The 14,846-nt window shown below is 44.5% G+C and overlaps 1 protein-coding gene across 1 annotated transcript in view; it reads left to right on the plus strand.

Annotated features, from left to right (window-relative positions):
- LOC311235719 (solute carrier family 22 member 13) overlaps positions 1-14,846 on the plus strand; it is a 122,832-nt gene that overhangs the window by 22,015 nt on the left and 85,971 nt on the right. Inside the window, exon 4 of the mRNA XM_084323185.1 lies at positions 12,249-12,417. Within this exon, the coding sequence (XP_084179311.1) occupies positions 12,249-12,417 (169 nt within the window). The remainder of the gene's footprint in view (positions 1-12,248; positions 12,418-14,846) is intronic.

Below are 14,846 nucleotides of genomic sequence, written 5' to 3' on the forward strand. Positions count from 1 at the left end.
AGATGCAGAGCGTAGGGGTCTTGAGGGTGTGTAGTTAGAGACCATTGACCGGAGGTAGGCAGGGGCGGTTCCCTTTGCTGCACGGTATGCTAGGTCGAGGGCCTTGAAGCGGATACGTGCAGCAATGGGGAGCCAGTGCAGGTCCCTAAGAAGTGGGGTGACATGGGCCGACTTCGGTAGGTTTGAGATCAGGCGGGCCGCTGCGTTTTGAATGAGTTGAAGAGGCTTGGTGGCAGTGGCCGGGAGGCCAGCTAGCAGTGCGTTGCAGTAGTCGAGGCGGGAGATGACTGTTGATTGGACGAGGAGTTGGGTGGCTTCTTTTGTCAGGAAGGGGCGTATCCTTCTGGCGTTGCTCAGGAGGAATCTGCAGGTTCTGGTTGTCGCTGCGATGTGAGCAGAGAAGTTCAACTGGTCGTCGAGGACAACACCAAGGTTCTTGGCGGTCGGGGACGCGGTCACAGCTGCATTCTCGACTGTGATGGAGAGGTCGGTCAGGGGGGAGGATTTGGCCGGCAGGTGGAGCAATTCTGTTTTGCTTAGGTTCAGTTTGAGGTGGTTGGTCGTCATCCAGGCGGAGATGTCGGACAGACAGGCCGAGATCCGCTCAGAGACGTGGATATCTGAGGGAGGGAAGGAGAGGAAGAGTTGAGTATCATCGGCATAACAATGATATGAGAAGCCATGAGACGTGATAATGTTACCCAGTGATTTAGTGTAGAGGGAGAAGAGAAGGGGTCCTAGGACCGAGCCCTGGGGGACACCCGTCCGGAGGGGGCGGGTGGCCGACAGAGTCCCTCTCCATGACACTTGGTAGGAGCGGTCGTTGAGGTATGATGTCAGCCATGTCAGCGCAGATCCAGCCACTCCCATTCCTGCGAGGGCCGCGAGGAGGATCTGATGGTTGACTGTGTCGAAGGCTGCAGATAGATCTAGGAGAATCAGGACAGAGGAGAGGCCTTTCGCTTTTGCTAAGTGAAGTGCCTCTGTGACCGCAATGAGGGCCGTTTCTGTGGAGTGGCCAGTCTGGAAGCCAGACTGATTGGGGTCTAGGAGGTCATTCTGTAAGAGATAAGCAGTAAGTTGGTTGGATACAGCACGTTCAAGTGTTTTAGAAAGAAAGGAGAGAAGAGAGACAGGACGATAGTTGGCTATGACGGTGGGGTTCAGGGTTGGTTTTTTTATGAGGGGCGTGACTCTGGCTTGTTTTAGGGAGGTGGGGACCACCCCCGAGTTGAGTGAGGAGTTGATGGTTGCAGTTAGGAATGGGAGGATGTCCGGTGCTATGGTCTGGAGGAGTGGGGAGGGCAGCTGGTCCAGCTGGCATGTAGTCGGACGGTTCGACGTTACCAGTGTCAGGGTCTCGGCTTCTGTAATGGGAGAGAAAGATGACAGAGTGAAGGATGAGGTTCTCGATTCAGCGTTTGGAATGGGTGGGGGTTGGGAGAAGGAGCTGCGGATTGGGGGTTGGGAGAAGGAGCTGCGGATATTCACGTTCTTGAAGGTCCTCCTCACCTCATGTTCTGTTACCCTGAACACTGAGTCTCCCTCAGCAGCCCCCCCCTCCATTGCAGTGGCTTGTAGGCTGGTGTTGTTATTCCCAGCCTCGAACCTTGCATAGAAGGTGTTGAGATCATTTGCTAGGGAGATGTCACTGTTCAGCTTGAGGGAGGTGCCTTTGTAATCTGTTATCGTTCTGAGGCCCTGCCACATAGCTCTAGAGTCAGCCTGTTCATATTGCAGTTCAATTTTATCCCTGTAGCGCTTCTTTGCTTCTATTACTACTCTCCTGACGTTGTATCTCGCCACCTTGTGGTCATTCATGTTGCCTGCCACAAGCCCGGCGTTGTATGCTGTATCTACTACACACATCTACTACACACATCTACTACACACATCTACTACACACATCTATACACATCTACTACACACATCTATACACATCTACTACACACATCTACTACACACATCTACTACACCAGTGGCGGCTGCTGACCAAATCTTTTGGTGAAGCACAAATTATTATATTATATTATATATTAAATTATATTTTTAAAACATCCCCCACTGTGTGTGTCAGTGGTCAGTGGACACAGATGAAAACATATTAACATTAGGTGACGGCGCACCTGACCAGACACAGATGCAAAAAATTACATATTCGGTGACGGCGCACCTGACCAGACACAGATGCAAAAAATTACATATTCGGTGACGGCACACCTGACCAGACAGATGAAAACATATTAGGTGACGCGTGACGGCAAAAACATATTAGGTGACGCGTGACGGCACACCTAACCAGACACAGATCAAAACATATTAGGTGACAGCTCACCTGACCAGATCAAAACATATTAGGTGACAGCGCACCTGACCAGATCAAAACATATTAGGTGACAGCGCACCTGACCAGATCAAAACATATTAGGTGACAGCGCACCTGATCAGATTAAAACATATTAGGTGACAGCGCACCTGATCAGATCAAAACATATTAGGTGAAGGTGACAAGGAAGCCACAGACTCATACCCCCCCGACACTCAACTAACCGCCTCGGACAGTGGCCATCTGTCAGGATGGAGGTAGGTGAGTTCCAATTGTTGTAGGCAATCACAGAGATGGAGATGGTATACTCTTGAACAGGTTCGACTTTAATAGTAAAGAACACAAAGAGTAATACTAGGATACTATGCCGAGGGAAAAGGTAAGCGAGAATAAGATAATGGAGCTTAGTGGTGGTCCAGAACTGGAACCGGCCGCGTTATCTCCGAACGCCTATAGTGAAGACCTGACGAATAACAAGCAGAAGGAAGGAATGTTAAATAGACACCAAATACCAACATTCCACACACACACCCGTGACAGCCAATCAGAAGCCAACCCCTAAGTGACAGCACTAAATGACAGGGAAAACCAGTGACAGTAGTCAGGTGACAGATGACAGAAATGGTGGGTGGTTCCCGACCGTAGTCAGTAACCAGAACGTAACAGCCATCAGGCTCCACAACAGTGGGCAGGGACTGCTGCCAGACATCGACCTAGAACTAATAGGAACCCAAGTAGGACAATAACACTACCTTATGCATACTGCACCTTATGTGGATACTGTGATACTGTGAATAATGAATAATGTATATTTCAGTTAGTTAGATAGTAAATTATAACACTACCTTATGCATACTGCACCTTATGTGACACTGTGAATACTGTGAATATATATTTCAGTTAGTTAGATAGTAAATTATATTGACCAATTTGTTTACACTGCTTGTGTTGTTTTCACTACCTGTACCCCCCCCCCCTTCCCCCATGCTGCTATGATGCCTGAATTTCCCCAAGGGGATCAATAAAGGAATATCTTATCTTATTACATGGCGTTTTCACATTCGCCGAAATGCTTGCTTGTGATTGGTCAATAGCGCGCGTCAGAGGTCAGTTATCAGACAATAATGACCGCTGTGGGACAAGTTTCAAGTTTCAAGTTTCTTTAATAGTTGTCATACAGAAGTACAGAATACTTTTATACAAAATGCTTCTTACTGTTGCGCTCCAGAGACTGTGCAAGACAAGATAAGTATGAAATAAAATAACATAGTAAAATTAGAAGTAAAAAAAATTAGGTCACAGTGTTCAGTTTAGACATATGTACAATGTTCGATGCAGAATAGACGTAGTTACCATACAATATACAATACTGTGCAGTGTACTAATATACAATACTATATAGTGCAAGGCAGAAATGGAGAAATGGGACGAGGTGCAATTTAGGTACAATTCACAGTAGGTGTACGAGTTGTAGTGCAAATCCTTTATCAATAAATATAAAGTGTAAGTGTGTTTGTGTGATCTAAAGTGTGGAGAGTGGGTGCTGCAGTGTGTTGTTTGTTTGAGTGAGTGTGTGCGTGTGGGTGTGTGTGCTGTGTGCATTTGATGGTTGTTGCATAGTGATTATTGTTCGTTTAGCAGCCTGATGGCCTGGGGATAGAAGCTTCTTCTGAGTCTTTCTGTGCTCGCCTTAAGACTCCGGTATCGCTTGCCTGACCGCAGCAGTTCAAAGAGGCAGTTGTTCGGGTGGCTCGAGTCCTTAATAATTCTCTTAGCCTTCCCCTTGCACCGCTTGTTGTAAATGTTCTGGAGGGTGGGAAGCCCCCCTCCAATTGTGCGTTCGGCTGAACGTGTCACTCTTTGTAGTCTGCTACGGTCTTGTGCAGTGCTATTCCCAAACCAGGAGGTGATGTTGCCGGTCAGGATGCTCTCTATTGTACATGAGTAGAAGTTCCTAAGGATCTTCTGACTGACTTGGAACTTCCTTAGGCGCCTGAGGAAGTAGAGGCGTTGTTGTGCCTTCTTCACAACACTGTCAATGTGTGTGGTCCATGTCAAGTCCTCGGATATGTGGGCTCCGAGGTACTTGAAACTGTTCACTCTCTCAACCGGTGCCCCGTCGATGCTGAGGGGGCTGTAGTCCTTGACCCCCGACCTCCTGAAGTCCACAATCATCTCTTTTGTTTTGCTGACGTTTAGGGAGAGGCAGTTCTCCTGACACCACTGTGACAGGTTCTCTACCTCTTCCAGGTAGGCCCTTTCGTCGTTGGCAGAGATCAGGCCCACCACTACTGTGTCATCAGCAAATTTGATGATGGTGTTGTTGTTCCGCTGTGCTACGCAGTCATGTGTGTACAGGGAGTAGAGGAGGGGGCTCAGAACACAGCCCTGGGGGGCCCCTATGTTGAGCGTGATGGATGAGGAGGTGCAGTTGCCGGCTCTTACCACCTGGGGTCTGCCCGTCAGGAAGTCCAAGACCCACTGGCAGAGGTCATAGTTCAAGCCCAGGTCCCTGAGCTTGGCTATGAGTTTGGAGGGGACTATGGTATTGAATGCTGAGCTGTAGTCGATGAACAGCATTCTCACATAGTTCCCCTGCCTCTTGTCCAGGTGTGATGCTGCTGTGTGCAGCACATGGGCTATGGCGTCCTCCGTGGACCTGTTGGGGCGATATGCAAATTGCAGAGGGTCCAGGTTGATGGGGAGGGAGGAACAGATGTAGCCCTTCACTAGCTTCTCAAAGCACTTCATGGCTATGGAGGTGAGGGCTACAGGGCGGTAGTCGTTGAGGCAAGCGGGCGTAGATTTTTTGGGTACAGGGATGATGGTGGACTTCTTCAGACAGGTGGGGATGACAGCCTGTTCCAAGGACAGGTTGAAGATGTCAGTGAATACCGGGGCCAGTTGGTCGGCACAGACTTTTAGGACGCGGCCGGGGATGCCGTCCGGTCCTGCTGCCTTCCTGATATTCACTTTTTTAAAGATCCGTCTCACCTCATGCTCTGTTACCCTGAACACTGAGTCTCCATCAGCAGACCCCCCCCCCCCCCATTGCCGTGGTTTGTAGGCTGGTGTTGTTATTCACAGCCTCAAACCTCGCATAGAAGGAATTGAGATCATTTGCTAAGGAGATGTCACTGTTCAGTTTGAGGGGGGTGCCTTTGTAGTCTGTCATTGTTCTGAGGCCCTGCCACATGCCTCTAGAGTCAGCCTGTTCAAACTGAAGTTCAACTTTACAATAATGACCGCTGTGCGCAGCTGTTCGCAATCAAGCCCACTGACACACACTGTTTCAGTGCAATTAGACACTGCCGGTGTTCTGCTGCCGGCAATGACAGGGGGTGGAGCGACGAGCGGAGCCAGAACGCAGCCAGAACCAGTGTTGCGAGTCGATGTAAAATGAATTGGGTATATTGTTAGTAAGTTAGCCATGTAATAAGCGGGATAATGTATAGCTATACTCGATCATTGTCGCAAAATAATTGACCTTCACTGACGTTTAAAACACCTTGCCGAGGCGGCTCGGTATTTTAAACTCTGTGTCGGTCAATTATTTTGCGACAATGACCTCGTAGCTATACATTATCCCTTACTTATCTTAAAAGGAAAGATGAAATTACCTACCTGGGTTCCATCCTAGAGGCAAATCTTTCCTGTGACAAAATGGGATCCAATGTAATAAAACTAAGTCAACCAACGAACTAGATTCCTGTACCGGATCTCCTCTCTGGTAAACAAGAATACCTTGAAGACTCTAACAGGAGCACTCATTCAAGGGTACTACGACTATGCTTGCACCTCATGGTACCAAAGCACCTCAAAGGCACTAAAAACAAGATTACAAACATCACAAAACAAACTGGTCAGACTACTGCTTGACCTTATTCCTAAAACCCACCTCACCCCTGCCCACTTTGACAACCTAGGATGGCTTAGAGTAGACGACAGAGTAGGGGTGGACGGTATAAACGGTATACGGTATAAACGGTATGAATTTGCTCTACGGTATGGATTTTGACTATACCGTGTAACCGGTAGTGCAGCTCTAAAATAGCAATGACGTCATGTAACCACAGCGCAACTATTTCACTCGCATTTGCCCCTAAAAATAGATAGAATAGTCATAGATAATAGATATGTGCGAACTGGAAAAAGTTATTTAGGAGGCTTCGCGCAGTGGGCGTGCCAGCCCCTACCGCACGCATGTAAACACGGGTCTAGTAGTCTAGTGGGACGGGACACGGCACACGGGAGGACGGCGGCGTCTCCCTGAGCTAACGTTAGCTTAGCTACCGTTACAAAATGACCCAGTCAACTATTCACTTTTAGTTTAATACATGATGAGGCATTGTCTAACCGAACGGTATCTAGTCGGCCAGCTATCGATAGCTCCTGACATCAACAAACGCTCCACAAAGTCTAGTAGAGACATGTGTGCTACCTGTTAGCTCACGTTAACGCAAGTTAGTTCACCGTTCAAAACGAAATGTCCCATTGAACTAAATAATTTACTGAGGCGTTGTATTAACGTTATATATCCGGCTAGCACTAGCTACAGATAGCCTCTGATATCAATGTCTTATAACACTGATTCGATGCGTATTCGAGCTGAGGGCTTGCTAACGTTATACCAATACAATAGGGTCCAGGTGCAGCGCCGGAGAATCCTGGCCGTAGCTCTGCTCGAGGCTACTCGAGTATAGGTCCAGGTGCAGCTCCGGAGAATCCTGGCCGTAGCTGGAGGCTACTAGAGTACACACAGACAGTGGAGCTTGTTGCGTGGTGGCGATGTCTCGCAGATAATACAAGTACAAGTCTAATTATATAATATATATATTTTATAAAAAAAAAAAAAATTATATAAAATAAAATAAAAACGTTTTTTATCAAAAACGATGATACCGTGATATATACCGTTACCGTCTATGCTTCAAATTATACCGTGATATAAATTTTAGACCATACCGTCCACCCCTACGACAGAGTACAGCAACTTGCAATGGGCCTAGTCTACAAGATACACTACACCACTAAGATACCCATGTGCATGTCGAAATACAAAGGTCAGTGAATACCACGACCACAACACCAGAGGGAGTTCCACAAACCATGTTCAACCCAGATAAAATCATTTAAAAAGTTTAAAAAAAATTAAAATAAAAAGAATGTATAACTTTTTTTTTATAAAAGAAAAATCGTCATAACTTAGAACTTAGATTGCATAGGTCTATGAATCGATATCGCGATTCTGTTTTGATTAACACTTTGGCTGCCTAAGGTTAAATTCATGATATACCATAGATTGCCAGCGGTATTTGTCTATGGAGAAAGTCCCCTTCTTTGCAGGGCTATAACTTTTTAAATTATATTGCTACATTGCCATTATTAGGGCCCATTCAAAGTCCTATATGTATTGTTCATTGTGTAGCAACGTTAAACTTTTTCATTCACATATTCATAGTAAAGTATGGTCTAATGTATAAATATGTTTTCATCTCTTTCTGCAGCTTTCTCCAGAACGTGATATATAGCCCCAAATGCATTATATTGATGATGAAATACAGTTTGATGGCAATCAGCGGGATATAAAAAATTCCAACTAGACGTACTTCTAGAAGTTACTACACGTCATCTGATGTTGACCGGATGGGCGAGGGGGCGTTTATAATTCCGTGGGCAGCGTTATACCAATCATCTAATGTGGGTCAAATGTTGATAATAGCAGTTAGTATCGAAGACGGTAATAACGTTACACGCTCAAACTCACCCCAGTCTCCGCGCGCCGTTGGGCGATCATCGTAGAGTAGAAATCTTATCATTATGGGATATATTTTTACCCGGTCCATCTCCAGCTTGTATAATGGTATATACGTCCAAATCATGTTGTTTATCGAGTTATTGCCAATCGATCACTGTGTAGCGTGACGAGCCAGAGTCCCATGACCTATAGCGAGCGCCCGGAAGTACTACGGACGTCTAGCACAACCTCTATGGCACATCCTGTTTGGCGATTGCGCCGATCGGCCACCAGATGGCGCTCCTGAACCGCCAGAGAGCTCAGTGGGTCCTGCTGGTGGATCTCAGGCCAGCGGAGGGGACATATGAATCCGATCGCAGATTTTTGAAATATTGATATAAGGACGACGTAACACGTCCTCCGGCAACTTTAGCATGGCCAGCAAAGACGTCTAAAGACGGTTCCCGGCACCCAAAGTGTTAATTGCCCAGCCCTACTGTGTACAGTAAGTTAGCTTGGTGATCATCATTGTGATGTAATATAAGCTAAGCTAAAAGGTAGCTAACAAATTGGCTAGCTACTGTTAGCATACAAGCTTTTACAAACACTGTACTTACTTTTTCATCCACAACTTTCTTTCTGATCCAGATGCATAAGTCCTCTCCATGTTGCTGATTTATACTTCGGTCCTTTAGTGCAAAGTTTAATTTAGCCTACAGTGCTACTGCCACAGTAATGTTACTAACTGGGCTCTCCAAGCCCTCTCAAAGCAGGAAATAGGAAATAGGAAATGGTGTTCTCTGATTGGTGTAAAAAAAGTTGCAGAACTGTCAATCATTCAAGCCCCATTAAAATGTATGAGTGAGGTTTAGTTTCACTACCCGCCTTTTGTAAACTCAAATACCCTATTTTGATTGGATAATTATATTATTAAAGGAAAACTCCAACATTTTGGGAAATTTGCTTATTTAACATCTTCCCTGGAGTTAGACAAGAAGATACATACCTTTTTTGTCTCTGCGTGCATTTTAGCTTTGGGAATAGACGCTCCGTTAGCATAGCTTAGCTTCATCACTGGAAGTGGGGGAGGGTTAGAGCCTTACAGTGCCTTACAGTGTATTGCAAGGTCTGACATTGACCAAACTTGATATGCATGACCTTGGTGGGCTCTAGGTCAACTCCTGAAAAGGGGGTCAATGTCAGACTTTGCAATCAAAAGTTAGGGGGCTAATAACCCTTGCCATAATTTCAGTGCGCCCCCTAACTTTTGATTGCAAGGTCTGACATTGACCCCCTTTTCAGGAGTTGACCTAGAGCCCACCAAGGTCATGCATATCAAGTTTGGTCAATGTCAGACCTTGCAATACACTGTAAGGCACTGTAAGGCTCTAACCCTCCCCCACTTCCAGTGATGAAGCTAAGCTATGCTAACGGAGCGTCTATTCCCAAAGCTAAAATGCACGCACAGAGACAAAAAAGGTATGTATCTTCTTGTCTAACTCCAGGGAAGATGTTAAATAAGCTAATTTCCCAAAATGTTGGAGTTCCCCTTTAAGCCCAACCTGTGCAGTGTGTGTGCACCTATTTTAGCACTGAGTGATTGACATCTGGCCATTACTGCAGTTATGGGATCAGGCCAGATCAGAGAGCTCAGAGCTGTCACTTGGACATTTTTGAAGAAAAGAAAATTCACTGGCATTGTTTTTTTTCACAGGAAAACATTTCTAATAAAAATAATAAACAAAAAAAAATTAAAAGAAATATATATATATATATATGTTAATAATAATATGTTTTGTGTGTATATTACTCTTTCTGTATATTACTAGTGAAGCACTGCTTCACTAGTAGTCATGCAATAACCTCCACTGTACTACACACATCTACTACACATTTCTACACACACCAAAACACATGCACACACACCAAAACATCTACACAAACATCAAAACACATCTACACACACCAAAACACATGCACACGCACACACACACTCACACCAAAACACATGCACACACATCAAAACACATGCACACACACTAAAACACATGCACACACACACCAAAACACATGCATTCATACCAAAACACATGCACAACATGCAAAACACACAACAAAGTGGAGTCTCTCTTAGTCAGGGCTGTACGTTAACTTTTTTTGCACATAGCACTGGTGCTACAGAGGTTGATCGTTTTGTAGCACAGGCCAAAATCTTGTAGCACAAGTATAAAATGTGTTATATTTGTAACAGTCACAAATGTGCCTATTGTATTTGTGTTATTTAGTTGCAGTGCCATGTTTGGCTGTCATTTTATGCTGACAAGTTGACGTCACACAGCCAGACACGTTACGTGTAAGGAATTATGGGATTTGGTGTTGGGTGTATGGACTCTACTAGGGGTGGGAATCACCAGTTTCATCACGATACGATACGATATAGATTCTTTGGACAACAATACGATATTTGCTGATATATGCCACGATATGATACGATGCAGGTGCCTGCAATCGATATGAGACGATATCATAACATAAGCCCATTTAACACAATCAGTAACATTTAGATCAACTCAAAAAAGGCAACGGAAATATCATTTGACATTTTTATTTTTGACCTCTTCCAGACTTTTAAAGGAAAAACAATCTATTGTTTTTAATACACATAGACCTCCTGTTCACTGTAAAGTGCCACGTTTTGATATATTGAGCTTTAAACTTTAAGTTAAATGTTTTGGAACTCGCTACACGCAACCGTTTTATGTTGCATGATCATGAATACATTTATTTTGTATTGTATTTTTTATGTTTAAATATCAACATTATCTGTCCACCCTCAGTACATTTACTATCAATATAATATACTCGTCTGACTTCATGTGATCTTTCCAAACGCACACACACACACACACACAGAGAAGGGAGAATGTCTGCCCCCTCCTCCTCACTCTGCCCGTCTGCTGTTCTCTCTATATAAATATGGCTATGAACAGCTTGTTGTTAGCTCATGCTAACGTAACGTTCATTTCGGACTTTATGACGCAAGGATTGCAAAGCTTGTTATATGCATTTGACCCGTTGCCGAATAAAACAGCAGGGATTTGTTTTGGGTCGCGACAACACTATCCACTAGCTCTGTTTCAATGTCCGCGTTCCAAACGCTGCTGAGACGAGTCCTGCTCACCTGCTGTGTTGTGAGCTGAGCCGAGCGGATATGAGTCACTGCTCGCAACTCGCGGGGATATTGTTCGCTAGGGATTATGGGATTTGGTGTTTGATATATGGAGTTTTACGCAGAAGGGACATTGTATTTATCGCACAAGACTACAAGTACCAAGTGGATAGCGGGCCATCGCGGGCCATCGCACCAGTGCTATTGAAGTCAATCCTTTCATCGCACAGACTGACGTCAGTGTCGCACGTGCGACATATATATCGCACCGTACAGCCCTGTCTTAGTGTACTGACTGTATTTCACACTCTAAACTGTGTGAAGTGGAGTCTCTCTTAGTGTACTGACTCTGTATTTCACACTCTAAACTGTGTGAAGTGGAGTCTCTCTTAGTGTACTGACTCTGTATTTCACACTCTAAACTGTGTGAAGTGGAGTCTCTCTTAGTGCACTGACTCTGTATTTCACACTCTAAACTGTGTGGAGTGGAGTCTCTCTTAGTGCACCGACTCTGTATTTCACACTCTAAACTGTGTGAAGTGGAGTCTCTCTTAGTGCACTGACTCTGTATTTCACACTCTAAACTGTGTGAAGTGGAGTCTCTCTTAGTGCACTGACTCTGTATTTCACACTCTAAACTGTGTGGAGTGGAGTCTCTCTTAGTGCACCGACTCTGTATTTCACACTCTAAACTGTGTGAAGTGGAGTCTCTCTTAGTGCACTGACTCTGTATTTCACACTCTAAACTGTGTGGAGTGGAGTCTCTCTTAGTGCACTGACTCTGTATTTCACACTCTAAACTGTGTGAAGTGGAGTCTCTCTTAGTGCACTGACTCTGTATTTCACACTCTAAACTGTGTGAAGTGGAGTCTCTCTTAGTGCACTGACTCTGTATTTCACACTCTAAACTGTGTGAAGTGGAGTCTCTCTTAGTGCACTGACTGTATTTCACACTCTAAACTGTGAAGTGGAGTCTCTTAGTGTACTGGTATTTACAGTGTGTTTTCTCTGTCCAGGTGTGGAGTGGAGTCTCCCTCGGCACCGTATTTGGCCCCCCGCCCTGCTGTCCTTCTCCTTCAGCCTGGGCATGATGGCCCTGGCCCCCATAGCCTACCTCACTCACACCTGGACACAGCTCCACCTGGCACTGGGCCTTCCACAGCTCATCTGCCTCCCCCTCTACATGTGAGTATCACTGTTGACCATATTCACACTGCCAATAGGACACATTTTGTAAGAGCCATATGAGTGTTTTTAGTTATGGATTATTATTATTATTAGGGATGTCCTAATAATTGGCTGATATTAGCATTAAAATGTAATATCGGATATTATCGGTATCGGTTTAAAAAAAATATTTTTTAAATTCTTAAATTTTTTTCACATTTATTTAACCTTTATTTACCCAGGCAAGCAAGTAAGAACAAATTCTTATTTTATTTATTGTCAAAAGTATGCATAATGTTGTGTTAATTCCACGACAAGAGATATGTAATGAATTCCCTGAAATTATTCCATTTTTTGGGGGGGGGGAAACCCTCATATATCGGTATCGGTTGATATCGGTATTGGAAATTAAAAGTTGGACAATATCGGTATATCGGATATCGGTTAAAAAAGCCAATATCGAACATCCCTAATTCTTATTTTATGATTTATCTGTGTGGCCTGCAAAAGGGAATGCTTGCCCAGTGTTGGCCTATTCTGGGGGAAATGGATTCGCCTCAGTTGTGTATGGTGGGCTGTGGTTCACCTGACTTGCCTGAACGGCACTATAGATACCAGTCACTGCGCAGCTGAGGTGGTATAAATTAGTGATGGCAATCACCTGGGTGAGGGGTAGAACGCGAAAGGCACACCGTTTTCTGACCGCTTTGGTCCCAGCTTTGATGTAAATTTGATGTTCTAAATCATTTGGATACCAGTGGTATCTGACAACGGAACTCAAAGTGTGAAGACTATTATAGGATTTCGAAAGCGCATACAGAATACCTCTTGACTGCCTCAAGAAGCGGACCCAGGCAGAGGCCGCTACACATTTCCATTCATATATCTTGAGGTCAGAGGTCAAGGTACCCATTTGAAAAGGGCCCCTTTTTATTATTAATTGCAAAGAAAATGCCAAATTTTGCAGCATTATTTAGCCACCTTCCAGCAATGCATGACATGCTTGGTACCTATTGATTCCTTATGTTTGTCTGTTTTCATACGATCACTACCTTCTCGCTAGCTTGAGAAATGTACATTCTAGAGCCTGCGAAAGTCAGCTAATAGGGCTAAGATGTCAAATATATACATACTGTATATATAATAATAATAATAATAATAAATAATAATAATAATAATAAAACTAAAAGGATGTGGATACGTCAGTGGATTGTGATTCTGAAGGCAAAGACAGCAATTAGGCCAGACATCTGCCAAACATTCATTTCTTTGAAACCACAGCACACTGGGAACTGCATCAGGAAGAATTCCAAGGCGTTTCCTCCAAACCGTTATATAAGGATGAGAGGCTGTTCCAATATCTGTATCTGTTTAACCAACAACACTATTATCTGTATCTGTTTAACCAACAACACTATTATCTGTATCTGTTCAACCAACAACACTATTATCTGTATCTGTTCAACCAACAACACTATTATCTGTATCTGTTTAACCAACAACTCTATTATCTGTATCTGTTCAACCAACAACACTATTATCTGTATCTGTTTTTTTTTTATCCACTTTTTCTATATTTTCTCCCATCCCAATTTCGTATCATCCAATTCAACCCTCCCCTGTCACGAACGCTGTTTCTTGCCTCCCACAAGCCGGCTGCAATGTGGACTAAGTCATACATAGCACAAGTCCCCTCCGGTACTTGAGGTAACAGCAGTCGCATCTTTTCACCTGCGCAGCTCGATCTCTCAGTGTAGAGGAGTAACGCGTGGGAGGCTCACGCTGCCCCCGACACTTCCTGATTCTACTGCGCAGGCGCACCAACCGACCTGTAGGAGTCGCTGTCCACAACGCCCGATCCCCACCCATCAGTTTCCCACCCCCTAATACGGCCAATGTGTATTAGTATGAACGACCAGCTAAACTGAAAGCAATGTGGATCGCTGGGCTCGAACAGGCGAGCCCAGCATCTCCGCATTCGTGGCGAGCGCCTTCCCCACTACGCCACGTAGCCGCCCTATTATCTATCTGTTTAACCAACAACACTATTATCTGTATCTGTTCAACCAACAACACTATTATCTGTATCTGTATTCGGATAGATTAGAACACTGTCTTCACAACATCAAGACAGTCAATCTGACCTGTGTCCTTCAGATACATGCACTATGAATTGAAAATGGGGGACCCTGATGTAAACAAGACGAAAGTCTTTCTCTGGTCTGCATCCCCATTGAGTGCCACGCCGGGTTTTCCTTTTTACCCCCTTGATGCCACCATCCACTTCAATGTTAACGTTAATATCGCCTAATCTATGTTTTTTAAATTATGGCTATGTGTCTAATCTGCCCGTCGCATTATCAAAGACTATTTTCCAGTCAGTGCTGTGAATGAATGAATGAATGAATGAAAACTTTATTTAACAGATTGCAGAATGGGTACAATAC

Source organism: Notolepis coatsorum (assembly GCF_963971535.1).
Source record: "Notolepis coatsorum genome assembly, chromosome: 1".
Lineage (NCBI taxonomy): Eukaryota > Metazoa > Chordata > Actinopteri > Aulopiformes > Paralepididae > Notolepis > Notolepis coatsorum.